The sequence below is a fragment of the Taudactylus pleione genome, unplaced genomic scaffold, assembly GCF_031769625.1.
Source record: "Taudactylus pleione unplaced genomic scaffold, aTauple2 ptg000290l, whole genome shotgun sequence".
Lineage (NCBI taxonomy): Eukaryota > Metazoa > Chordata > Amphibia > Anura > Myobatrachidae > Taudactylus > Taudactylus pleione.
The window spans coordinates 1,705,334-1,732,359 of NW_028284692.1; the positions used below are offsets into that span (position 1 = coordinate 1,705,334).

At 42.9% G+C, this 27,026-nt stretch overlaps 1 protein-coding gene and 1 long non-coding RNA gene across 4 annotated transcripts in view; one reads left to right on the top strand and one right to left on the bottom strand.

The window, feature by feature from the left end:
* Positions 1 to 7,248, bottom strand: part of LOC148511790 (uncharacterized) — a 31,113-nt gene extending 23,865 nt beyond the window's left edge. The window contains exons 1-3 of one of the 2 annotated variants that reach the window (XR_015880226.1): positions 6,559 to 7,248; positions 5,253 to 5,408; positions 1,416 to 1,612 (exon numbers count right to left, since the gene is read on the bottom strand). This is a non-coding gene — a long non-coding RNA (uncharacterized LOC148511790). Of the gene's footprint in view, positions 1 to 1,163; positions 1,613 to 5,252; positions 5,409 to 6,558 lie in introns of those variants that run through there. The other variant, XR_015880225.1, reaches the window with a different exon arrangement.
* The window catches only part of EVPL (envoplakin), a 51,041-nt gene that overhangs the window by 20,308 nt on the left and 3,707 nt on the right, over positions 1 to 27,026 (top strand). For both annotated transcript variants that reach the window (XM_088482525.1, XM_088482524.1), the window contains 19 exons: positions 8,024 to 8,123; positions 8,325 to 8,479; positions 8,702 to 8,825; positions 8,992 to 9,114; positions 11,272 to 11,310; positions 12,581 to 12,742; positions 13,330 to 13,437; positions 15,411 to 15,506; positions 15,992 to 16,264; positions 16,518 to 16,675; positions 17,161 to 17,258; positions 17,497 to 17,702; positions 19,145 to 19,323; positions 20,248 to 20,386; positions 21,497 to 21,690; positions 21,846 to 21,996; positions 24,666 to 24,749; positions 25,473 to 25,583; positions 25,662 to 25,754. In XM_088482525.1, coding sequence (XP_088338651.1) covers positions 8,024 to 8,123; positions 8,325 to 8,479; positions 8,702 to 8,825; positions 8,992 to 9,114; positions 11,272 to 11,310; positions 12,581 to 12,742; positions 13,330 to 13,437; positions 15,411 to 15,506; positions 15,992 to 16,264; positions 16,518 to 16,675; positions 17,161 to 17,258; positions 17,497 to 17,702; positions 19,145 to 19,323; positions 20,248 to 20,386; positions 21,497 to 21,690; positions 21,846 to 21,996; positions 24,666 to 24,749; positions 25,473 to 25,583; positions 25,662 to 25,754 — 2,593 coding nt within the window. The remainder of the gene's footprint in view (positions 1 to 8,023; positions 8,124 to 8,324; positions 8,480 to 8,701; positions 8,826 to 8,991; positions 9,115 to 11,271; positions 11,311 to 12,580; positions 12,743 to 13,329; positions 13,438 to 15,410; positions 15,507 to 15,991; positions 16,265 to 16,517; positions 16,676 to 17,160; positions 17,259 to 17,496; positions 17,703 to 19,144; positions 19,324 to 20,247; positions 20,387 to 21,496; positions 21,691 to 21,845; positions 21,997 to 24,665; positions 24,750 to 25,472; positions 25,584 to 25,661; positions 25,755 to 27,026) is intronic.

Below are 27,026 nucleotides of genomic sequence, written 5' to 3' on the forward strand. Positions count from 1 at the left end.
TGTACAAAGGGGAATATAATTGTATTATGGGGCACATACCTGTACAGTATTTCAGCAATCAGAAAGAAATGCGATTCAACAATTCTGCATTTCTTTCCCCTGATTTCACAATTCTCCAATCCACCAATCTTCGGTCATACATTACAGTTATTTTTCAGTGATTTGCAGATCATTTTCAGCAAATAACAGATCTGTCAATCATGAAAGGCTCATCGAAAGGCTCATCATTTTACTAGTAACGGTCGGCAAATCTGCTGATTGTTACGATACACTAGCAATCTATAGCCCCGATTGGTCGGTGAAATCCAACATGTTGTACAACCTGATTTACCGATTCTGATCACTTTTTGGATGGAATCTATAGTTCGGTGAACCCCAGACATTGCCGATTTGTTTACACAATCATCTGCAAAACAGGGTATTGCCACAATCAATTGCTAATGTATTAGCTCCATTAGCCTCATGTCCAGTGGCTGTGTCATGTTGGCTAGGTGTAGTGTGTGTTAGAGAATGTCATTTAATTCTAGTATGATCCTGTGAAATCATCAAGTTCTGGAATTGTAATTTAGGGCGAAATTTACTTAGCAGAGATTTTTGCAAGCCATTGATTCACAGCAATTTTTATCCGTAAATTTAAAATGACAACAATATTAAATGCAAAAAATGTGTAGCTTTGCATTAATATTGTTGCGTTTTAGATTTCTGGATCAAAGCTGCAGAGAATTGGTGGCTTACAAAAGCCACCACTTAGTAAATCTACCCCTTGAAGTCTGCATGGTGTGCATCTCACACATCAAGTACACATATGCTGAATAGCTAACCTCAACTACATTTTAAATTCTAGCAATAATGTGTGTGTTTCATTTTGACAAAGACGTAGAATTGCACTGTCCCCATTCCACTTTACTGCTGATGAGGAGAGCTGCACTTGGCTGATTCGCCACCTGCCAATAGCAGCTCATACATGCCTACTCTCCCTGAATGTAGGGAGACTCAGAAACTTTGGGGAATTCTCTCATAGTCATGGGAGAGTGAATCAATTTTCCAGATTCCAGAACACTGGGGAAGTGGACGGTCCGGGGACATGATTTGCAGTGAATCATGTAATCCCCACTGCTACAATGTCAAGCCACCCCACACAAATGAGTCTATTAAGACCAGTGCCTTTTTTTTTTTCATAACACAGTCTTGCGTAGATGAGTCATCCTGACCAGGATCGGGAGAGCCTCTATTGGGCGAGAGTTAAGAGTCATAAATTATGATGGCGTGGTGCACTGTGTATGCAGGTTTCACATTTACAGTGCATGACCAGCCTCGGCGGGTGAGGGCCTGCTCACTCTGGTTATACTGCATCTCCTCCCTTCATGATAAATGTGACGGTGATATTACAGACCTTCTTGCTCCCGCACACTCACTGTATGTATGACGTAGGGTTGTTCATCAACTGTTCTGCCATCTATGGTTTCTGACAATTGCTGAGAAACCATTGATGAGAAGACCGTGGCTGTGCATCCACAATTGGTCCTCTACCATAGTTGTGCACATTTGGTGGTCCCTCAGCGATGGTAAAATATATCCAACATCATCATCAAACGATGGTCGATTGCTAACGCTAGTAAGAGGGTGAAGAAGGAGAATCACAAAGGCTGTTTAGTTAGTGCACCGCTACTAATCACTCGCTCACAAACAAGATATTGTATAGATCAAACTCAACTCCAGCAGCCACAGTGCCACTTGTTTGTCAATGAATTTTGTATTAAAATAACATAATGTAGTACAGATACAAAGGATGTAAATCAACATATTTAAAATCCTTGTTTAGTGACCTGATAGAGTAAATATGTAAAAAGTAAAACAACGTCATTAAAATAGTTGGAATGTTATTTCCCTCTGTCCTCTTTCCTTACATGCTATGTGAATCTGTTAGTGGTGTGTTCTCCATATAAGGTCTACTTGCCTACTGTAGGACCTCCCCCTCTGGGAGAACCCAGAAATACAGGGGGCTTGGTGACATGATCTGCAACATAATGGCCTCCCATTGCCCACTGTGCAATGCTCAGCATTACACAACAGGTTCTCTGTGACTCGTGTCAACTAGCCCCTATTCCACTCTCTTCACTAGTAAAGGATCTAGGAAGGTGCTCTCAGAGCCGTAACTAGACTTTTTGGTGATCTGTGCCAGAGAGAGCATTGGGTGCAACCCCCCCCCCCCCACACACACACACACAATTTTTAAATAGGGACAGAAGATTTTGCCCCTGAAAAAGGGCCATGGCCTCATGGGGAAGGGCCAGGGAAGAGATAGGGGAGGCCAGGAGATGCTGGGGTAAAAGAAGAGGAAGCTACAAGTGAGAATGATAATAAACAGGAAAACTGACAAGCCCAAAGAGCGCCCCCTGCCCTGCTGTGCCCTGTGCCATGGCACAGGTCACACTACCCTAGTTACGGCCCTGGATGCCCTGTTCTACATGGGACTTTGAGTCCAGGGGAACTTCCTGAAGTGTGATGGTCTCCCAGACAAATTAAGAGAATAAGCAAGTATAATATAAGAGAAGGCAGGAGGGAGGTGGTTGGAGGAAGGCACTGACCACACCGCCCCTAGCGGGATGTCACGGCTCACGAGTCACAATAGGCCCTTCAAGCCTCTTTGCAAGTAGTAACTATTTATTTAACAAAAATGTCAACTACAGCTTCTTATTTTTTAGCAACCAGAAAAAAAATTCAAATTCCTCTGGGTTTAGTCTTTGTTCCAGGGAGTGTGGCTCTGATTTGCACTTGACAATAGACTACAGTAAGCGTTGATCTAAAGTGGGAAATTTAGAATGGCACGACTCATTATAAATTTTAATTATAATAGAAATAATGACTCCAGATGGGGGGCCGGACTTTTTTTTTTTTTTTGAAATACAGACATGTTAGTTTTTCTGATTTAACATTAAACTTAATAAATATATATATATGCTCTGCGGAATAATTACAGCCAGTGGTTTGATTTGATTTATAAATGAAATGGCTGTTATGGCCCCTCCCTTTTATATATTCCATCCCCTATAGAAATTTATAATTCCAATAATCCCTCCTTATTTTGACTTTACCTCTGTATTGCTGAACTGACATCACAGTCAATATCGCTTGGTTTATGCCATGTGTGCTGGTTTAATGTTTCTGCTGTGTGTTAGCATTTTAAGTACTTTCATTGTCGAGTGTTTACAAGTTTTAGAAGTAGGTGTAAAAATATAAAGAAATTATTTGAAAAACAATTATTTTAAATTGAATTTCCCAAAAAGGTCTCTAAGAGGTTCTTGATTAAAGGTGTCAGGGACAAAAAGCAGCAGATGCATTAAAATAAAAAACAGATCACCATCCAATAGATATAAAAAATTACTCTGCCACATATTAGTCGCTATGTTGTCAGAAATGCTATGAGAAAATACTAAGGAGCTCTGCCAGAAGCTTTATATGGCAGCTCAGCAGACTTTAACTTCTGAAGAATCTGGTGAGCTGCTATAAATCTTCTTAAGCGGCAGGTTTTAGTCCTTTTTACACTGAGTGCTGGTGCGTAAGGTACTTTTCTACCGCCTGAAGCAATGCATCAGCTGTTTGTGGCACAGCAATATGTAGGTAACATCTATAGCTAACGATGTCATGCTTAAAAGGAATCTGTGTTATTTCCATTTTGTTTTTGTTAACATCTAGCATATGCTTTTAGAGTTTAATAAAACAGTTATGGAAGGATATTTATAGAATCTCTAGCCCACATGCACAGCTAGAACACCTGGCTGATTGGGGATGTCCTAACATGTCGGATGTCAGTATGGGGCCAAATTTGACAAAAATTGTTCTTTATCCTTTCTGTCCTAATATTTAGCATAACACACAAGTACTTTGTTGGTGAAAATAAGAAGTAACTTCCAGAACTGGAATTTCACAGTTTCCGTAAATTAATCTGATTACAAACATGTACAAATAAATCAAAAGAAAAAAAAAACCTGCAATAGTGATATATACTATCCTGGGCCGCCATCAAAGGGGGATTGCTGGGCCCAGAGAGAGCAGGGGCCTGTCCAGGTGGCAATGGTGCAGAGCCAGATATGCACCGGCAACCAGGGAAACACAGCGCCGCTGGGGCAAGTGCAGCACTTCAAATATGGCACTGGCCGCGAGCGCATCACAGCTCCTGATTGGCTGCCAGTCTGCGAGCTGTGATTGGCTGACAGCCAGTGCCATATTTTATGTGCCACTGGCGCTTTCTAGCTGGCTACTGGTGCATAACTGCACTGCTGTGGCGCAGCCACCTGGGCCCTCTCCGAACCAGCTGAAGTCTAGTAAGTACATAGATCCTCCTAATGAAGCTATCCTTTCACTGCGCACCCACCCCCCTAAGTCCAGACAGCCTTCCCTGCCCTGTGCCTCTCGCCTACTCCTAACAACCTTCCCTCCCCTGTGCCTCCCCCCTACTCCAGCCTGCCCTGCCTTGTCCCCCCCAATAAGGTTCAGCCTTCATTACCCTATGCTGCCTCCCAGGGGGGCCCTGCCTATTTTATTAGTACCGGGCCCCATTATTTATGGTGGCAGTCCTGATACTATCCATAACTGTAGTATAGATGCAGTGCTACAGCAGTCACATATTTAAGCCAATAGATTCATTCAAGGGTAGGTACGTGTTTGTGTTGAACTCGTTCTATCTTCAAACACATTAAGAGACCTTAAGTACTTCTTAAGTAGGATTATCAATAGTGTCTACCTTCATTTGCTTGGAAATTCTGAAATAGACATTGCTCAAATCTTAAAATTTTGAAGGTGCTCAGAAAACTCTTCTCTTTTGGTATAGGTGAGATCTGTCTGCTCAATGACCTCTTATCTCTTTTATAATGGTCACCACTGGTATTGATAGATCAACTATTTAAGATACACTAGTCATGTCCTTCACCTTAAACTTTGTTCCTGATTTAGAGTTGGAAGTAAGTCTAACGCTCAGGGATAATGATCTGTATTGCCTTACTGCGCATGTGGTGGAAAATAGAGCCGCTACGACCTCTGTCAGGGCCTGGTACTGGGGGGCGTGGGGTCACACCAGTTGAAAACATGGAGTCTACCTTTACAAACTTCAGGGGTGTGGCTGATCCCCACTGCAAGGCCCAGGTTCATTGGCGGTCCCCTAGTACCTATCCCCTGTACTCCCATGATGACAGCCCAGCTGGAAAATAACATGATATTGTGGATACAGCATAAGATGCTCTTGTGGCCCCTACCTCTGTAAAGGCAGATTAAGGTTGAGGAAGTGATTTATCCTTAAGAGTGACACAGCCCCTATAGATGTGGCTCATTCTGACTAGGCCGGTGGTTCCCAAACTTTCTTGAATCACGGTGCGACGGAGGGGCTTAAATCCAGCTACTGGGTGCAAAATCTGCATGTAGAAAAACATAAAGGGGTGAGATATAAATTGCACAAACTGAATTGTGAGAAGGCGCTGGGTTCTCAGCTCTAAAATGCAGTGTAAATATGGAGCAAACGGCTTGTGTTTCCAGTGGGCCGTAAATATCATTTGCAATGCAACATAAGGCCTGATTCAGAGTTGTACACAAACCTGATTGTGGCCAATCGGCACATGTGCAGGATCTGTACTGTGCATGTGCCAATCACGGTCTGTGGCTTGCTGCATGTTAATCAGGGGCGGGTCAGGCAGTATTCCAGAAAACGGGTGTGTCTGCCCCATTTTCTGGGCATGTTAAAACCAGTGTCTGTATCCTTGTACACAGCTTCACTGGTTTCAGCTGCGTGAAAACATCGGCCATCCTGAGCAACCTCAATCTTACTCAGATGACCGATGGTAACAGATCAGAGAAGCCAACAGGAGGCGTTTATTTACACAATTTGCCTTTTGTGGCATTAGCATATTTTAGCATGGACGCAGCTGCTGTGCTAATAGCGTACAGGTCTCAATCAGGCCCATCGTTTGCAGGCAAAATTTGGAACTAACGGTAAATGAGATCCTAAATGTGCATAATGGTTTTGCACTGCAGCACTTAGACGATACATTCAGCACCATAGAGAAAATATCTGAGGCACACTTTGTAAATGTCACATCAGCTATCCATTTTCCTGTTGCTTAGAATCACCCCATTCTTTAAATAAACTTTTCAGTTTTTCTCACATAATATTGCTAGATTTTGCCTCATTTATGGCCTTAGTTAGTAATCAAAATAAGGGGACATCAGATCTGGTTTGGATACTTGTAGTATTTTTGTGCGTTTAAAGCTTTGTTATACAATGTGCACAGTGTGTCTAGAAATGTGTTACTCTGTGTTAACAGGAAGGCACAAAATGTGCTCATTAAAAGTATAAGACAAAACATGATCTCCATCAGCTGAGAGCTGGTGTGAAAATAAAGTGTAGATAGCTGTGCACTGTAAGGAATGCCTTGGAAATGCACCTAACCCTATGTCTCATTTTAATAATCTGCAAAATGACATTTGTATTAGGCCCTGCTCCACAGGCCCAGACACACTGTTAATCCTACTGCCAGGAACGCCCTTACTCTGCCCAATCCCTCTTACTGTAATTCTTGCGCCTCCATAAACACCGGCGTCTTGCTCTGCAATCGTGTGCGCTTTAGCTGGAATATGCCAACAAAAAGGGGTTTGTTCTAAGCCTCAGCTGTTTTGTGTATGATAATTAGGGGTCCGACTCCTTAGTCTCTTCATATTCCAACTATATTCAGAGGTACGCTGGAGTTATCTGAAAATTAGACGTTGAAAAGTTTAAGAACTTGCAGCATTGGATATTGAGGTTTTTTTTTTTCTGATATAAACTCAGGTGTATTTGTCTCTGTGATGTTGTGATCAAAGAATAACAACATCTACTGACTCTTTATACCCAGGCAGGTGTATTGCAGGATGCATAGCTAATAAGGTTAGAAATAACACGAGACTATCAAGTTCTTGCAAATACATTTTGCATTTTCAAAGTAGCTGTGTACAAACAAGGTGAATTGGAGACACAAGTTTTGTGATAATCGCATAATCCTGTAACCATTCCACTGGTGTGCAATGGAACTGTGCTACAGTGATATTCTGATGTCAGATGTAGATGGTTGGTTGTCATAGATAGATCAGTGATGTGTAGAGCCTTTCCGGCCATACTCTATACTCTATATTTTTCTAATCATTTTTATAGTCAAAACTTTGAAGAAAATATTATAAATATCTTCTTTTTATTATTCTATAGTGCTGCACCTTTGTATAATGCCCACATGAACCCTCAGGTTCATATGGTAAGCAGTCGGGAAGCCGACGGACTGTCTAATCCCGGCAAGTGTCTGATGACAGGCGTCGAAATCCCGACACATGTCATTAGACCTACGCCGGGAGCCCGACACACGGTTTACCGATCGAAGGTAAGCCGGGCGCGTACGGGAGAGTTAGGTTAGGGGCTCCCGGGGGGGACTTAGGGTTAGGCACCCCCCCGGGAGGTTAGGTTTAGGCTAGGGGAAGGGGGGGTTAGGGTTAGGCACCCCCCTGGGGACTTAGGTTTAGGTGGCGGGGAAGGGGGGGGGTTAGGTTTACGCACTTAGAGGGGGGAGTAGGGTTAGGAATTTGGGGGGAGAGGTTAGAGTTAGGCACCCCTAAAGGAGGGTTAGGGGGTAGAATTAGGTTAGTTTATACTTACCTTCAGACGATCGGGATTTCCACCTCTGCCGGGCTGCCGCTGTCGGGATTATACTGATTCTGGTTCATACTGTATATGTATGTGTAAATCTGGCTCTGATACTAGGCAGTGCCACCCCAGCCATTTACCTCACCGCACGTCACCGGCATAGACACATGGAAATGTTTTCCAAAGCTACCATACCTGATTGCTCAGTAGGAACTTTTCATTTATGCAATCCATAATGCAAAATAAAAAAATGAATATGTTCTAAATATTTTTCTATTAAGATCAATGTTAGATAGACATAGAGCCAATTTAATACACAGCTCTGTATATGTTTAATATTAACTGCAACCTCTCTTTCCCCTGCAGGGCGTCTGCCAATGAACTGGCTTTGTTAATCTCCCGCATGCAGAAGAATGCTGACCAGGTGGAAAGGAATATCTTGGAGACTCACCAGAAACTGAAGCAGGTGGGCACATAATTACCTAAACTCTCCAATCACAGTCAACCTAATGGGATTGCAAAATACTGCCTGTGTCATTCTTTATATATGAGCTGTTCCAGGGGGCTTGGAGGCTTTATTGAGTTATGTTGGTGAGCTCCCTCACCCTACAATTCTGAGCATAGTTACTATCCCAGTCCCAATATTTTATCCCTTCTTTGTTTGTAGGATTCTGGTAACTACACTTTGAAGAAAACTTTTGAGCATCAACAGGAGAACGCGAAGAGCCTGAAAGAATCTGAGCTTCTGCTAAAAGACCTTTTCCTAGATGTGGACAAAGCAAAGAAACATGGACACCCTCAGGCTGTGGAGATAGACAAGGAGTGAGTGAGACATTTGTTATAGAGTAACATCTACAGAGAAATGTACCTGTTGTGATGCAGGTAAAGAGAATACTGATAAATACGGAGAAGGTTGTAGAAAATCAAATGGGAGATAAGAGACACTGGCTGGGAAATGCCTCTCATGTATAAAGCAATTATTTATGTGGGTCCCATGCTGTCTGCAAATATCAGAGTCTTCTCTTTTTTACCTTTTGTCCCCAGCATCCGCCACCTGCATGAGCGTTTAAGTGCTGAATGTGCAGAATACAGAGAGGTCTATGAGAAGTTTAATATAGTGCCCCCTGAACCAAAAGTCAATTGGCCGCAGATTCTAGACACCAAGAAGGTACATTTTGAACTTTTACAATAGTATCCAGTATATGCTGGGTGGGAATTTGTGTAGACTGTCAGTATACACTTGAATTATTGACAGTAAATTATAGAGCAACTTCTCAGCAGTGTGTACAGCATGCATAGCCATATTGTATTACTCTGTATTGTGCTGTTTGCAGAAACAAATAGATGTGGCTCATTATGGACCTAGTCTGGCAGATGTGGAACGTCAGATTGCAGAACACAATATTTTGCAGAGAGAAATTGATGAGTATGGAACAGACATCCGTGACCTCCCACAGGTAATAAGTAAAAAAAAAAAAAATAGAAACACAATACAAAGTTCTAACGAGCTGGTACCGCTGAAGTACTCTCCTGGGGTGTCGCCTCTTTGCTGTAAATGTAGGATAGATAGAGGTACAATGTTCCATATTTGGTGGGATTGCCCGTTGATTACACCATTTTGGACCGGGGTTATAGCCTTGGCATCAGAGATTCTTGGTTTCCTGGCCCCTGCAAGCCCTGATTTTTGGTTATTATCTCATGCAACCATCCCTCTATCTCGATCTAAAAAGTCTCTTCTAAAACTCATGAACAATGCAGCCAGAGCAGTAGTTCCACTTTATTGGAGATCCCCCCAACCACCTACTGTCTGGGACTGGTGCCGTATGTTAGACTTTATATGTACATGGATGACCTATTTCACTTGGGCCCAGAGAACACAATACAAAGTTCTAACAAGGTGGTACCCGCTGCACAGTTACTATTCAGAAGTATTCTCCAGGGGTGTCGCCTCTTTGCTGGAGATGTAGGAAAGATAGAGGTACAATGTTCCAAATTTGGTGGGATTGCCCGTTGATTACACCATTTTGGACCGGGGCTATAGCCTTGGCATCAGAGATTTTTGGTTTCCCTGCCCCTGAAAGCCCAGATTTTTGGTTATTATCTCATGCAACCATCCCTCTATCTCGATCTAAAAAGTCTCTTCTAAAACTCATGAACAATGCAGCCAGAGCAGTAGTTCCACTTTATTGGAGATCCCCCCAACCACCTACTGTCTGGGACTGGTGCCGTAGGTTAGACTTTATATGTACATGGATGACCTATTTCACTTGGGCCCAGAGAACACAATACAAAGTTCTAACAAGGTGGTACCCGCTGCACAGTTACTATTCAGAAGTATTCTCCAGGGGTGTCGCCTCTTTGCTGGAGATGTAGGAAAGATAGAGGTACAATGTTCCAAATTTGGTGGGATTGCCCGTTGATTACACCATTTTGGACCGGGGCTATAGCCTTGGCATCAGAGATTTTTGGTTTCCCTGCCCCTGAAAGCCCAGATTTTTGGTTACTATCTCATACAACCCTCCCTCTATCTAGATATAAAAAGTCTCACACTGTCTGGGGCTGGTGTCGTAAGTTAGATTTTTACATGTACATGGCTGACATATTTCACTTGGCCCCAGGGAAACAGCCTGATTTCACTGCACAGTGGTTTTGCTGGCTAGATTTTAAACTCACCCCCTTGTATAAATATTTGATTCCATGAGACCTAGGCTGTATGTCCTCCTGTAGTGTCTCTACTTGTGATCTAATTATTTATGCCATGATACTTCGTTAATTTTGTAAGTACTCGGCGCCCTGTCTGTAACCATATTATTCAGCATGCATCCCCCTTTTTTACCTCTCTGTCCCCCCTTTTTTCCCTTTGTTCCATCCTCTTTCTATTATGTGTTTTCACTATGATGTCACATACATTTAAGAAATTGAAGGTTCACATATGTTTATAATGCAAGATGCTCTATTACTTATTCTGAATGTAGGTATTGTAGTAACATTTGTTTCTTTTTAGCGAGTAATATGTTATTGTCTTGGTTTCTGTATGACTGTGGCCACAATATTTTTGCTGGAAACGTTCCAGTTGATTTGATATGTAAAAATTTCAATAAAGAATCTATATAAAATACATATATATATATATATATATATATATATATATTTACCTCTAAATTGTAAAGTCTCAATAGAAAGGCCCTCTCTGCCCTCCGACCCATGTCTTCTTCTCTGTCATATAAGGATGTCCTGTTGAAGCCCATTTTCATTGCAATAGCTTTCCAGATTAGACATGCTGTAGAGCTTGATTTATCAAGCGTCAATTTTTAAGTTGTTGATTATCAAAACCCGGAATGTAGGTTTGGAAAATACATAACTTTATTCACAAATATGATTGACAACTTTCAAATCTCTTGGTTTTCTGATACAGAATTAGTCATCAATGGGCAAATTAGCATGAAAAATGCTATCCTGCTGCAGAGGAGGAAAGTATTTGAGCAACTATCCCAACAATACAATTTTCAATTTTGTAACTGGTGAACTCTTGAATTGAGTATCTCAGATGAATTTGTCAGATTATTTTGCCTGTTATTTTCCATAACTAACATATACTTTTATTGATGTAACAGGAAAATGCTGCCATTAAGAACCAATATCGCAGTCTACAGGTAAGTTATTGATATACAGACACAGGCAAAGGGAACTGATAAGTAAACATGATAATGAATCTTATGTTATCTATATGTAAATGTACACTAAAATCCACTCCATTCGTACAAACATTAGTCATGACTGTTAAATACCATTTGGCTTATACAGACTGCCAGATTTACATATTATTGATTCATAAGTAAAACAGACTTGTAATCACAACACATACTTATGGCTGAGCCTTTCATGGATACTTTTGCCTCCTCTCATAACAGAAATGTGCTTCCAGTGTTGGGACGCATGCTGCTAATGGTCCCGCTTCCTAGCTCTTATCTGTCCAATGTCAGGTCAGCCTAAAGGTGCGTACACACTACACGATATGCTCCCTGAGCGATATCGTGTAGTGTTGTCCCCGGCAGGCTGTGCTCAATGTCGTTCATGACATTGAGCACAGCCGCTGAATGATATCATTAACGATATCGTTCAGTGCCGGGCACTCTCCCCCATTCCCTGACATGCAGCAACCTGACAAGATCGTCAGGTTGGCCTGCATGTCAGCCCGATGAACGATGATGACAAACGACCCGCGGGAACGCGCATCGTCGTTATCGTTCATCTTTTTGGGGTTAAAAATGGACGATAAAGTGGACGACTGAACGATAACGATATCGTTCAGCCGTCCACTTTATCGCCCAGTGTGTACGCACCTTAAGTCCAGGAACTTTAATGACAGCTCACTGGTCACTGATTCAATGTCAGTGTTAGGGGTGAAGCTGTGGGAGGGAGGATGAGAGTGCTCAATTAGCAGACATCCCTAGAATATCACTGTGTGCCTAAAGACTGGCTGACAATGCTAGAGTTGTCAGGGCTGAATTGTTTGTCTACAGACAGGCCACCTCCCAGGATGTCACTGCTAGCTCTGGAATCTAGGCCTTCAGTCAATGGCAACAGCACTACCTTACTGTAGCACAGCTGTTTGTAAAAACAAAGACAGCTAAAGTCTGCTGCACAATTTAAATTTTTATAACTATACAGTATTACTAATAGTTTAGCTGGTGGTGGGTGTGGAACTATTAGTAATACTCTATAGTCCTAAAAAGTGAAAGTGTGCACTAGACAGGGTAATATGGCATAATGATACCAGTGTATAATGACTACTGTGACACACAAAAGTCAAACAAAAGCTCCCACTATACAGGGCTATTAGGTGACAAAAATTGTACTTTATAAATCATTGGAGAATGCACTCATAAACTTGCCCTAACTTTGCATTATTCCTGAGCACAGGAAGACTCAGCATGGCGAGGCAGGCACCTGGGCAGTCTGTACAACCACCTGCACGGATGCACAAAGGAATTGCTATACCTGAGTGAAGAGCAGAACAAGATCCTTAAACGGGACTGGAGCGATCAAATTCCTGATCTGTCCGGCTCCCGCAGGCAATATGAGGTGAGCAGCCTGAAATTGTTTCATCATACATCGACAGCTCTGTCCAGTATAATCCGTTGTCTGGTAAAGCATCAATGTATACACTCATTGGAAATCACTGTGTTATTCCGTCCTTGCTTTTTCTATATTACACAAATATAATTTTCTCCACATTACAAAGTGAGTGCTGATGGTACACAACAGGCATTACAATTAGGGATGTGCAGGCTTGGAGTAGTCCGGATTTTCCCGCCACATTCAGATTTTTCCCGCCAAAAATAGGCACTCAGAAAGAGGAAAAACGTCATCTTTCATGGACTTTTGTGGATGATGTTTGTCCATGAAAGATGACGTTTTGCCTCTTTCTGAGACCCGATTTTTTGGCGGAGAAAATCTGAACTAATCCAAGCCTGCACATCCCTAATTACAATCATTAAGGGTTACTTCTACCCCGCAATGCATGTGAACCCACAGTGCTTCTTCTACATGCACTAATGCCAGTGTTTCCTTTATTAGTCTTACTATTTACTCCAGATTTCTGAGTGGGTAAAACAACATCAAGATTATTTTTAAGATGCAGTATTGAACCGTAACTCTTATCTCTGCAGCGTTTTAAGTCCGAGGAACTGCTGACCCAGGAAGAGACGGTGAATGAGTTGCTGGATGATGGAGACAGAATGATAGAACTCAAGCACCCAGCTGCCAGCTGCATCCAGGTAATTTACTGCACGCTTCTCTAGTTTACATGCAGTACATGGCTTATCACTAGCACAAAATATTATGCACAAAATGGTATGACTGGCATAAAAAATATTAATACAATAAATCAATCTGTAACCTGCACTTCCAATTGGTTGGTCTAAAACCAAGTTGGCACCACACCTCAAATACAGATAGACACTAGTGCAACCAAAACATGACTATGAATCTTAAATATATAGGTTATAAACTCTACATAATTATTCCATATGGATCCAATTTTTTACATGACAGATAAGAAAAAGGAAAAAGAAATGCAAAATTATAATTGGTAATGAGGGAGATGTTGTTATAGCTCACATATGGGCCTGATTCAGTGTTATACTCAAACCCGAAAGTTTGCGTACAACACCGATTGTGAGAGACCTGCTCAGGATCTGTACTGCTCATGTGCAGGTCTCCTTCTGCTAGATTGCTTGTAGCTCACCCAAGCGGCAGCCTGCATGAGAGGCTGTGGCCGTTAGGGGGCAGGGAGTGGGCGGGACCAGACTCCATTCCAGAAAGTGGGGGCGTGTTGTCCCGTTTTCTGAGAGTGCCGAGGGCAGGGTCTGTGCCTTCCGATGCAGCCTTCCTGGCCTCGGCTACGTTACTGCGAGGGGCAATCTGAGTAACCTCAGGGTTACTCAGATTGCCGATGGCCTCACAGAAGATCTGATGCTGCGTCTTAGGACACAGCACTCGGATCTGCAATGCGATCAGGAGACTTCTATGTACACCAGACGCCTACGCATTGTCATATTAGTTGTATGGTATTGCGCAGCTGTGCAATACCATACAACTCTGAATCAGGCCCTTAAAGTATTAAATATTAAAATGTTTCGCTTCAGTCTCTTCAGTATTCCCGCAATCCTTAAGTCTTAAGTAAGGAGGACATACTATGAAACATGTCAGTGCTGTTGGGGTTAATTCCACACTGACTCACTATCTTCTTTTGGTAGCGCTAGAGTCTAACACATTATTAGTTTGGTATATAAAATATATTTATACAAGGTCCAATTGAAGACTGTTGTCTCTAAGCTTTATTTTTAGTAAACTGTTTTGATCTAATATTCAAAGTTGTTTTTTAAGCAACTGTAGCAGTAAATGTAAAAACAAAAATAACAGCAAGCTGACCATGACAGAAGCATTCAATAAAAACATAACACACAAGTTACAAATAATACTGCATGGCAACATTGAAATATATAGATAAAAACAAAAATAAGTATTTAAAAACTGCAGAGTTGCAACCAGTTTCGGTTTGAACCTGATTGGTTGCTATTGAAAGAAACCCATGAAATATTTATAAATGTACCACCAATAAATGATGTCAAAAAGAAATTATGTTCTGCAAATTGGATTCTAAACTTAAATGTTATTCTATAGCATAATACGGTACCATATAAGGATCATTTATGAGCCACAAAACGTTTATAACCTCTTTACTGTCTTTATAACACCCACATAAAGCAATCTGTGCCTAGATTTGCAGGTTGGTGCGTGTATTACACTGAATGTTTGTGCTGCTTTATACTTACAAAAGTTGCTTACAAAAGCCCCCGCTTCGTGAATATAGCCCATGGTCATATTGGTCCACAGATCTATGTGCACAAACATTTGCACTGCAGTTTTGCACTTTTTAATTCAGAAAGTACTTTTATTGTTCAGTATTTTTAACAGCTGAACACACTGCACATATTAATTTAAAATCAGAAATACTATCCATTATCATGCCTTACATCTGCTATTATAATTATATTTTATTACAATAATAAATGGAACTTATAATATATCGGTTTTACTGCATTTCAAACTTGAAATTAGATATTGGGTGACTTGTATGGACTGACTAATCTTCATATAGCCTGGAAGTCTCCTGTGTATAAGCATCTTCCCATGCTTCTTACAATGTAATATGGAGTCATAATACATGTACACGTGTGTGTCTTAGGCTCACGATGAGGCTCTGAAAGGAGAGTGGCAGAACTTTCTAAACTTGTGCATCTGTCAGGAGAACCATCTGAAGAATGCAGAAGACTACAAGAAGGTGAGGGTGACAGTGTCTAGTATTTCTATGTAAATACATATACACACATACTGTATATATGTGGTGATACAGATGGAATCTAGTTTATCATGACTTTCTCCACAAAGTGTTTTTCCTATGACTTTACACCTCTGGTCCTTTAGGTTATACAGTGTGTTCCCCTGTTCTAGCTTTATATACTTTCTGTGTCAAGAGCAATGATTTTCATTATTGATTGACCTTCTATACATCGGTGGTGATACCGTACTTAACTGTCAGCTAGGCTTAATGAAACTAGACATATACAGTATGATATTAAACATAATAGTGTAAAAAAAAGAAAAAGAAAAAAAAGATATGTGAGATTTTGTGAGTATGCAAACAAATTCCACATCATGGACACATTAATGGTCTGTGATTGGAACCAACATGTCGGTAATTTGTAGTACTGCATAACATGTTAATTTGTAAATACAAATAATAAATAATGTTACCGTCCTCTCTAGTTCCATGATGATTTAGACTCTGTGGACCAAACCATAAAAAATGTAAACAAGAACCTTGACACCAAATACAGCAAGCCGGCAACACAGACTCCCGGGGTAGTGTCTGAGCTATTGCTGGGGCTGGATAAGGAGGACAAGCAGCTGGTCCAGGCCGAGAAGACCTTATCCGAACTCAAACAAAGTGCACCGGGCATTGTTCCCATCAAACAGAGGAGGATAAAACCGAAGGAGGCCATTGACATGGAAGCTATCTGTGACTGGGATTCAGGAGATGTAAGATTGTGTAGTCCAATGTTTTGGGGATCATAGTAGCAATTTATAGAAGAAAAACAAGATTAGAAAGAAAGGGTAGAGGTGGGACTAACAGAGAATATTAGGAAGAGACCTATAGATACCTAGCAATTATGAAGTGGGTCAGAAATGGTTCACAGCTTGGGATGCAGAGTGAAAAGAATTAAGAATGGAGAATTGAGGGATCTTGCATCAATCTTCCATACGGAAACTAATAAGCACTCTCGCCATTCAGGTCCAGCTGAACAAAGGGGAGGTCTGCAAACTGAAAGATAACAGCAAGCGGGAGAGCTGGGCCATACAGAGTCCTGGAGATGGGAAGACCAAGGATGCTCCAGCTGCCTGTTTTGTGATTCCTCCCCCAGACAAGGAATCTACTGAATTGGTGAAGAGGTGAGTTGTCTGACTTAAGGCTCGTATCCACTTACCGACAATGAAGGACTGAACAATATCGTTAAAGTTCATTATACTGTGCAGTGCCCCCACTGAATGATATGTAGTTCAGTGCAAGCACCCTTCCTCATCCCCGAACATGCTTAACCTGACAATATCGTCAGGTTGACCGCCCTGTTCGGGCAATAAGCGATGCCGAATGTGCGGGAATGTGCATCGCTGGTCGTTACCGTCATTTTTATGCACGATTAATGAGCGATTGAACGATAACGATGTCGTAATCGTTCAATCGCTCATTTTTCTCGACAAGTGGATACGCGCCTTTACAGCGAAGTCTGATTTATGCTTTTCTTTCTGGGTCATATAATGGCAGCTGAATTATTGTCCAGATTCAATATATGACCCCAACTACAGGTTTTTTTTTATAATGCACTATTCTCTGCTAAACATGTATTTATTATGTTCCTTATGACACTTTTTCTCAGGTTGGATATGGAGTTGAATGATGTAAAGAAGAAAAAAGCTGCAGTGCAAAATGCTTTGAAGTCAAGCAGCCGTGAGCCCAATAAACCCAGTCAGATGGGTAAGAATCCCGTCATAACTCCTAGACTTATCTTAATAATACTGTTGAAATCATTTCGCTTTTATGGTCCATTTATGGTATTGAGGAAATGTGGCAATCGTTTTCATATGACGTATAGAAGTAGATAGGTGGACAGTTCAAATTGTTCTTAAGTTCTGGCAGCACCATTGCTTTTGTAATAGCATTTGTCATTGTGAAATCAATGTGTGATGCCCATATATTTACAATATCTGGACAGCTCCAGTGGGTGGTGCCCCAATACCGCCAGCCCGGACATCAAGTGTTCCAAGTGAAGACCCTCAGGGGACACAGGCACTTAACAAGCTAAACAAAATCTATGGAGACTTGCAAGACACCGAGCAGGAGATACTGACTAGGGTGCGGTCACCTGTTAGCCGATCTTCACCGAGCCAGGATCTAATTGGGAGGCTAAAGGAACAGGAGGTGAGTGGAAATGTATAGGGAAAAACGCAAAATGTTTTTTTATTATTTTAAGTAAGCAATAGACACAGTGGCGTAACTTCATCCCAGGTGCCCGGAGGCAAGATAAATGTTGGTGCCCCCCCCCCCCCAAATTAAAATTAACCACCCCCCAGCACCTATGCCAGCCCCAGCTGCCGCCGGCCCCCTATGCAATTCCCCCAGTAGTGGTCCCCCTGGGCAGTGCCCTCTGTAGAGGTCCCCCTATGCAGTGCCCCCAGTTGTAATGCCCTTGTAGTGCCCCCAGTAGTAATGCTCCCTGCAGTGCCCCAGTAGTAATGCCCCTTGAAGTGCCCCCTGTAGTAAGGCCCCTGTAGTGCTCCCAGTTGTAGTGCTCCCAATAGTGCCCCCAGTTGTAAGCCCCCCTGTAATGCCCCCTGTAGTGACCCCAGTAGTGTGCCCCCTGTAATGTCCTCAGTAGTAAGCCCCCTGTAATGCCCTCAGTAGTAAGCCCCCTGTAGTGCCCCAGTAGTAAGCCCCCTGTAATGACCCCAGTAGTAAGTCCCCTGTAATGCCCCCAGTAGTAAGCCCCCGAAGTGACCCCAGTAGTAAGCCCCCTGTAGTGACCCCAGTAATGCCCCCAGTAGTAAGCCCCCTGTAGTGACCCCAGTAATGCCCCCTGTAACCCCCAGTAGTGGCCCCGTTTCCTCCCAGTAGTAAGCCCCCTGTTGTGACCCAAGTAATGCCCCCAGTAGTAAGCCCCCTGTAGTGACCCCAGTAATGCCCCCAATAGTAAGCCCTCTGTAGTGACAACCATAATGCCCCCAGTAGTGAGCACCCCCCGTGCGCGTGCACACACACAAAAAAAACTAAAACCAAAATACTTACCTTAATCCCCGTTCCAGGGCTGCTGCCGTCCGCCCCGGCGCCCGCTCCACGGAACTATGGGAGTGACATCAGGACGTCACTCCCATAGTGCATTGCGGGGCCCGGAAGCCAGAGCTCAGGAGTGAGCTCCGGCTGCCGCCGGGCGCCGGAAGGAAACAAGGAGCGGGCGCCCGGCAAATGGAGGGTGCACGGGGTGGTCGCACCCCGCTCGTAGTTATGCCACTGGAGGTGGAGCGCCGATCAGCGGCGCTCCTTCTCCATGCAGTGCCCGGAACGGCTGAGGGACAATGGAGCCAGGTGCCCCCTTCAGGGCTGGCGCCCGGCGGCAAATGACTCCATTGTCTCCGGGAGTTCCGCCACTGAATAGACAACATTTATATGACAATTTGTGGAGATGCAAAACTGAAATTGCAAAATAAGATAAATGGTTTAAAACTCTTATTTCCCCCAATAGATTTCATTTATTGCATTTGTAACATGAATATATCATATGTATAACAATAGCGAAGTGTAAGATGTATGTACTTCAGCCTGAAATCCAACAAAACATAAAAAAAGACAACCTTTCTATTTCTCAGAGGACTGACCAGCGCCTGCAGAGCATTGCATCAGAACGGGATGCTGCTAAGAGGGAGTGTGAAAACTTCCTAGCAAAGAAACCAACAGGTCCAACAGCTGCCCAGCTCCCCACCACACTGACAAATGTCAACCTCAAGTATAGCAACGTGAAGGCCCTGTCATCGCTCTATGGAGAGGAGTACGTAGCAGTTTGAGTCTGTGGGCCTGATCCAGAGGTGGACGTAATGTCGATGTTGCACGCAAACGGATGTTTTAAGTATGCGTGAGTTGCACAGCGCATGCGTCCCAATTGTCTGCGCACAGAGACGCAGCACATAATTGGACACCCGGTCTGAGAATTTTAATGGCGGTTCCTATGAGGTGACACAAAGCCGATGCGCACGTGTCGCTGGCTATGTTCAAAGTTCACAGCCGCTTATACAGAAGGCCATATTCGGGCAGAGGAACTGCACCTGCCATAGAGCTGGTGCAAGTTTTCATGGTGCGACTGATGATGCATCTAAAGGCACACAGTGACGGAAATGCACTGGCTTAAGATGCTGCAAGTGGGCGTCTCAGTTGTTTGAAAATCAGGTCGCAACATCAGCATTAAGACGTGGCTGTGTCCACCTCTGCATCAGACCCTGCATGTTCAGAATGTATGTTATACTATTATTATGGACCTGTCATATGCCAGCTTGCAAGGTATCTTGTTTATGCTTTAATTATTGTGGTTCAACAAATCACACTGTTCTGCCCAATATAAACTAATGCCATGGAACTATTATGTCATTTTGCCCCAAACAAGCAATCACTATAACTAATACACACAGGTCATTGATGGAATTGCTTTGTAATTTGGTGACCAATGTGGATGCCAAAACTAGACAGAACCATCTGAGCTTGCTCTCTGATCAGTCAGATCAGCACTGAGCCTGGTTTTGCCGTCGCCAGATTGCTGCGTACACAGTGCAACATGGGTCATCCGTTGATCGGATTTACAATCATAAATTAATTTTGATTGGATTATTATCTAGCTAATTGTATGTTTCAAAGTGTGGTGCAGTGTGGGCAGCATTATACTTTACCAATAATAATGTATGTTTATATTGCCCTCCTACAGAGCTAAAGCATCACTCAATTTGGAAAACCAGATTAACAATACAGAGGACACAATCCGGGTCTTTGAGACTTACCTGGCACAGGATAGGGCTATTCCTTCTTCAGCCAATAGCATCCAGGAGCATTCAAGTGACATTCAGGTAAGACATCATAGACAAATAATCAAGGCACCTCAAATTGGAATAATTGTGTATGATGAGTGGTGGTCTTAGTTTAGTTCAATGGAGATGACATTAGCGCTTTGGGCCTGATTCAGCATGGATTGCAAATTGCAACAGTGTACGCAGATCGGCCAATGATATGTACTGCGCATGCGCAGGCCAGTATTGCACTGCGATCACGTACGCATATACAAAACCATCGCAGAGTGAGTGACGGGATGTCAGTGTTTGGGGGTGGTGACGGGGGAGTGATTGGAGAAACGCAGGCGTGCCTGTCCGTTTAAACGCCGTTTCCTGGGCGTGCATAAATTAGCCACTGTGATGGCATACGCAACTTGAGTACTCACTACGTGCAATGAGAGTTGCAATTTCTGAGACAGGTCAGACTGCTGTAATTCTGCGTGAGGGTCTGATGTTACTCGATGTTACCAATGTATACGCAGGATTGCAAGGTCTTACGAATGTGATAAAGCGGTAGTGGGCATCTCTACACAATCCTATCCTCCACGTGCACTGTTATGGCAGAATTTTTTAGCATGTGTCTAAAGGTGCGTACACACGGGCTGATATTCTCCCCGAACAAAAATAGTCATGTGTGTCCCCGGCAGGGGTGTGCTCAGTGTTGTTAACAACACTGAGCACAACACTGAACAAAATCCGTAACGATTTTGTTCAGTGCCGGCCCCCTCCCTCATCCCCGAACATGTTCAACCTGACATTATTGTCAGGTTGGACGGGAAGTTCGGACAATGAACGAAAACTACAAATGGGAGCGTGCATTTGTAGTTTTCGTTCTTTGTTATACCTCAGAAACTGAACGATTTTTCGTTAGCGACAAATCGTTCAAAAAATCATCCCGTGTGTACGCACCATAACTTGGAACAAACTTTAGAGTATTTCTGAGCTTCCTCAACATGGTTCATTATCAGTGATGCTACAGTATGTGGGCAAATTAACCCATCTAAAAACCTTTCAAATATAAAAAGTTATCACAACAAGCATATTAGAGTGTTAAAAGGCACAACTTTTTGTCTCATTTCTCAGACTTGAACTTGTTTTTGAATGTTCTACTTTTTTGGTCTTTATCAGAAAATGAAGAGAGACTTGGTGCAGAAACAGGATAATCTTTTGAAGTTAAACAGGAGCTTAAAAGACACAGAATTGTCATGCAGCTCCCTACAGAACAACACGAATGAGCACAGTCCTGACCTACCACGTCAGCGTATCCAGGTTCAAAGACTCAATGATAGATACCATGCTGTTGCTGACCAACTGGACCAAAGGTAAGAAAATGAGAGATAACACAGAACAGAAAAAGCAGGTTGTACTATCTAGACCACCTTACCATCTATTAACATAGACCTGAATCATCCTAAACAAACCTTTGATAAAGTACAATATACTTACAACCGTATGCCCTTTCCTTCTTTCCTTGCAGAGAAAAGATGCTCAGAGACACCAGCTTGCCATACCAGCAGTTTAAATCCTCCAGTGATGGTCTGGACTCCTGGCTGAAAGGCCTCCCACGCAACCAGATCACATCATCAGATAGTCCTAGTCAGGTCAACTACAAACTACAAAGCCAGAAGGTAGGCAGCAGAGTTGATGTAATAGTTAGCACCACTGCCTCACAGCACTGAGGCCTTGGGTTTGATTCCCACCAAAGCCCTGTGTGTAGTTTGTATTTTTTCTCTGTGTTTGCGTTGGTTTCCTCCCACAATCAAAAAACACTGGCAGATGAATTGAATTCTGGATAAAAAAAAAAATTAACCCTAGTGTTTGTGTGTACACATGATAAGGAATATAGGGGGTGATTCAGCTTCAGACGGAGTTGCTATCGCAGCTGCTAACGTAAGCAGCTACGATAGCTGTAATATAGTACTGCAGCAGGAGGCGTCATGTCTTCTGCAAGCATTACTGATCCGAGCTGCGTTCTTGGACCATCTGTGTGTCCACAGGCTGGATGAGTGACCAAGCTGGCCATCGCAGATGCTCACAAGAGCCCTTGAAATCTCTGTCAGCTGACGGAAATCCTGGCCTCTCCATTCCCCCCTAACGACGGCATCACACCTCTGTTTTGGGAAATGGAGGCCGCCTCCGCCGCTGCCTGCCCCGAAACGGCAGCATATTGTCAATCACTGACAGTCTTCTGGCGAACTCCATCCAACATCGCAGACCCGTACTGCACATGTACAGTAAGGGTCTGGCACATGCGCAGATTCCTGACCATTGGGAATCTGCATTCAGCAGTGCACTGAATTAAGGTCCATAGATTTAAGCTCCATTGGTGCAGGGACTAATGTGAATGGCCAAATAATCTCTATAAAGGCACTGCGGAATATGTGTACGATATAAATAACTGCTAATAATAAACAGGTCTGGAAAGGTAATAAGCTACAAAGTGAAAAACTGTTTTTAATTCTCCATAAAAATTAATAGCTAAACATACTGGGGTTGAAACTGAGTTAAACTTGCACAAATTAGTTCTTTCATGCATTAATTTGCATGAATCTGAAAGTTGCACTCACTTATGACAGGAGAGAAGGGACGGTGGATGAAAGGGCTGTTTAATGAACGACAAGCACAATAAGGATGAGCCTGCATAATTGTGAACAGATGCAGACTGGCACAGAGACACACATTCTCCTGTATCATTTGTGGGGGCCTGAGGATGCTGGAGAGAATTTCGGTCACCATCACTAGATAAGCACTTATGATTGCCAATTCACCTCTGAAGCGGACAAGTGCATTTTTCATGGCTTGTGCCTATTTTATATGGTTTTGTGAGCTTATTTTAGCAAGATTTTTTATTTTTGTCATACATGTCACGGAGAGATATACCTGCTGTATTTAAGTTTTTTCTTAGAAATTATATTCAAACCTTATAGTGTATGTGATTCTGCTATTAAACGTTTAAAAAAAAAATGGATGTAAGTGTATTGGATGTATGCGTGATGTAAACCTGCACGCAACGTATCGTTTTTGAAACTTTGCCATTGCATAAAATTGCAGTTATTCAGTAAAGGCATGGTTGTTAGTACAGTGGTTAGCATTGCTGTGTGAGTACTGGTTTTGATTCTAACTATGGTGCTATCTGTAGGGAGCTAGTATGTGCTAGCATGTTTGCTGCGGGAGCTCTGGTTTGTTCCACAGTACAAATATATAATGTAGGTTAAATGGACACTAAGGTGTGTGTATATGTGTGGTAGATAATTTAGACTGTAAGCTCCAATGTGCCAGGGACTGATGTGCATGATTACATAGAACAGCAACTGAGGGCCTGATTCAGCAAGGAACGCAGATGCTAATACGCACGCAGTTGATGTTTGTGCTCTGCGCATGCATCGCAGTGTGCAAACTAGCAATTGCTATGGGAACGGCGACTGCTGAGGCTATGCAGACCCTGTCAGAGGAAGTGCTGTTTGTGGGTGGTGACGGGGGGGGTCAGGCGAACGCAGGCGTGCCAGTGCGTTTCAACACCATTGCAGGGGCGTGCATAAATTATCCATTGCGTGGCTATAAGCAGCCAAAGCACTGATAGCGTGCGTGGCTGGTAGCAATTTCTGAGTAAGGTCAGGGCTTGTGCAAGTGTGCATATGGGTCCGATGTTACCGATGGTTTTGCTATGTTCCCCTAGTATACGAATGTGAGTAAGGGGATGGGGGCGTCCTTATGTTAGGATGCGATCGCAATGTGAATGCAAACTTTTAAATAGCGGCGCTGCTGATTTTAGCAACTGCGATGCATGCGTATAAGCAGAATTACGATCCGTAGTGAATCAGGCCCTGAGTCTGTACAAGATGGCTGCCTCGCCCACTGGAATATGTAAAGTGCTTTGAGTCATATTGTGAAAAAAGGTGCTATATAGATAAAGAAAATTAATGAAGCGTGCGTGTCCAAACTCAGTATCAACCCCACTAAGTATTATATGCTACTAGTAATTTATTAGGTAAGATAAGACTTATATTGGCTAATCAATTGACCGGTCAATATATCGTGTGCCTGTCGGCCAGTGTGTACCAGTGATATGTCTGTGAACGACATCATTCACAGACATATTGCGTACAGCAAGTGACAGGGTGTTGGGATTATAATTGCTAAATGGCAGATGTTGGATAAAAACACAAGAAAACGGAAAGCTATGTAAAATTCTCCTCCATCACATAATAAATGATAATGTGGATCTGTGCAGAAACATTTATACAAACATGGATCTAGTTTTTTTTATGTTGAAAGTCAATGGACAATGTCATTTCAGAGGCTGGTGGAGGAGATCCAAAGGAAGGAGCCAGAGAAGAATTCGATAGTGAAGCTTTCCAAGGATTTGACCAATTCTCTAAATGTAGGTTTACTCATTTGCTTCTGCATACTGCCAAGTACATAACTTTAAATAGTGCCTAGACAAACAGTCGTGTTTTGAAAATACCCCTGTGTGAGAGTGTGCATAGATCAGAGACAAGCAAGAGATTCCAGAGTGGGGGATTGCAAATGTAGTAGATATAGTACAATAGAAACTAAGACTGGAGCAAACAATGTCACATACAAGTATTGCACTATATACACAAATCCTGCCCCAGTATAGTGTGGAGACTACAGTGTACAATAAACAAACCTTTTGAAAGGAAATAATGTTGATACTGCCAAGATCGGACTGGCCCACAGGGGTACAGGGGAAACCCCAGGTGGGCCACACTGCCTGAGGCCCACCCTGTCCTCTAGGGATCAGGTTAAAGACTGTACACTTGAAAAATACATTATACATATGTTACATTATACTGCACAGGACTATAGTGTATTTTCTACAATGCATTGCTTTTATTAATCTAGTACATTGTCATGCATGCACTAGCAGTATTTATAAATATTTTTAAAAGTCCATGAAATCTCTAATGATTAGCCAAGCCTCTGTGGAGGCTGGCCATACCCATGAGTATGGGCCCCTATCACTGCATTCCCCCGGTGGGCCCTTCATGCCCCAGTCCGACACTGGATACTGCACCATTTTAGTAATATGTTCTGTCTTGTCCCCTTCATAATGTTATATAAACCTTGTTTTTTCACAAAGGAATACGAGACTCAGGCTGACCGATACTGCTCTACTCTGGATGCCTCTGTCGTCTCTGCTGCTCCGAAGAAGCCCAGGGTCACCACACTGCAGGAAAACATTGAAAACCAGGTATGTTGCAGTGCCTCTAACTTGAGTACTTCAGTACTAGTTTAGCACAAAAGCTGAACATATGATTTGCTTTAATAGGAAAAGGATTTGGTGAAGCGCTACACAGAGGCAGCAGTGGAGAGTAAGCAGCAGATGAACCAAATGGAGTTTGCCAAGAAAGTCCTGGACAAGGTAATATAACATTAAGTTTGTATGTATCAACATTTCCAGTAGCATAAACGTTGACCCTCCACTATAAAAAGTTTAACAACATGGAGGTTCAAGTAAGCTCAAGGGTCCAATTTGAACCTTGAGGACCCACAGGTCAATTGTTTATGTAGCAATCTGCATTCTATATTTGGATTCATTGTTTAACACAAACCAAAGTCTATTCAACAATTTTTCTTTTAGGGCCTGTCGTGAGGCCATCATCTCTTTAAAAAAAAAAAAAAGTTGGTGTGAGACCATCAAATTAAAGAGACTGTGGCTCTTCAAATTACATTTTTGTTACAACCAAGGCCCTTTTTAGTGTAAAATTATTTTGTAAAATACACTGAACTAGCATCATAAACAAGTAATCTACATATAACCCTCTGCAGTTTCATCTGTGGTCTTGTAGACAATTAGTTATATACCATTTTGCATTCTTTTTAGTCAGGCTGATGTTGACACATCATAGGTTTTCATTCACATAAACTTCACAACTAGGCAATCCATTACTAACTGTCAATAAATAACCACTTGCCAATGTAACTAACTATTATTGTTTAGCCTGACCATTTCCTTTCTGGATGAGGAATTTTTTTGACCACAATTGTTTCAACGGTGCTTCAATAATCCAATACTTCAATGTAAGACGTCCTGGAGGGTATGCAATCGGGAAGCCTAAATACCGGCAGCCGGCTTCCCGACTGTCACATCCCGGCAAGGGTGAAATGCCGGGCGTCTAAATGTAGAGGCCCGCATTTCCCCGACGCCGGGAGACCGGCGCCCGGCATCCCGATCGTAGGGATGCCGGGCGCCGCGAGCGGACAGCCGCGCGGGGGGGGGGGGTTAGGTTTAGGGCTCCCAGGGGGGACAGGGTTAGGCACCCCCCCGGGAGGGTTAGGGTTAGGCTAGGGGGAGGGAGGGTTAGGCACCTCCCCGGGGGACTTAGGTTTAGGCAGCGGGGAAGGGGGTGGTTAGGGTTAGGCACTTAGAGGGGGGATTAGGGTTAGGAACTTGGGGGGGAAGTTAGGGTTAGGCACCCCTAAGGAGGGTTAGGGTTAGGTTAGGTTAATAGATACTCACCTATCCACGATCGGGATTTCCAGCGCTGTCGGGCTTCCGCTGCTTGGAACTCTGCTCATGTCGGGCTGCCACCGGCGGTATTTCACACCAATTCCTCATGGAGAAACCTAGGGATCTTATGGAAAATATATGGTATTGAATAAATCAGCAAGTTGACAGATGTCTCCCTAACAT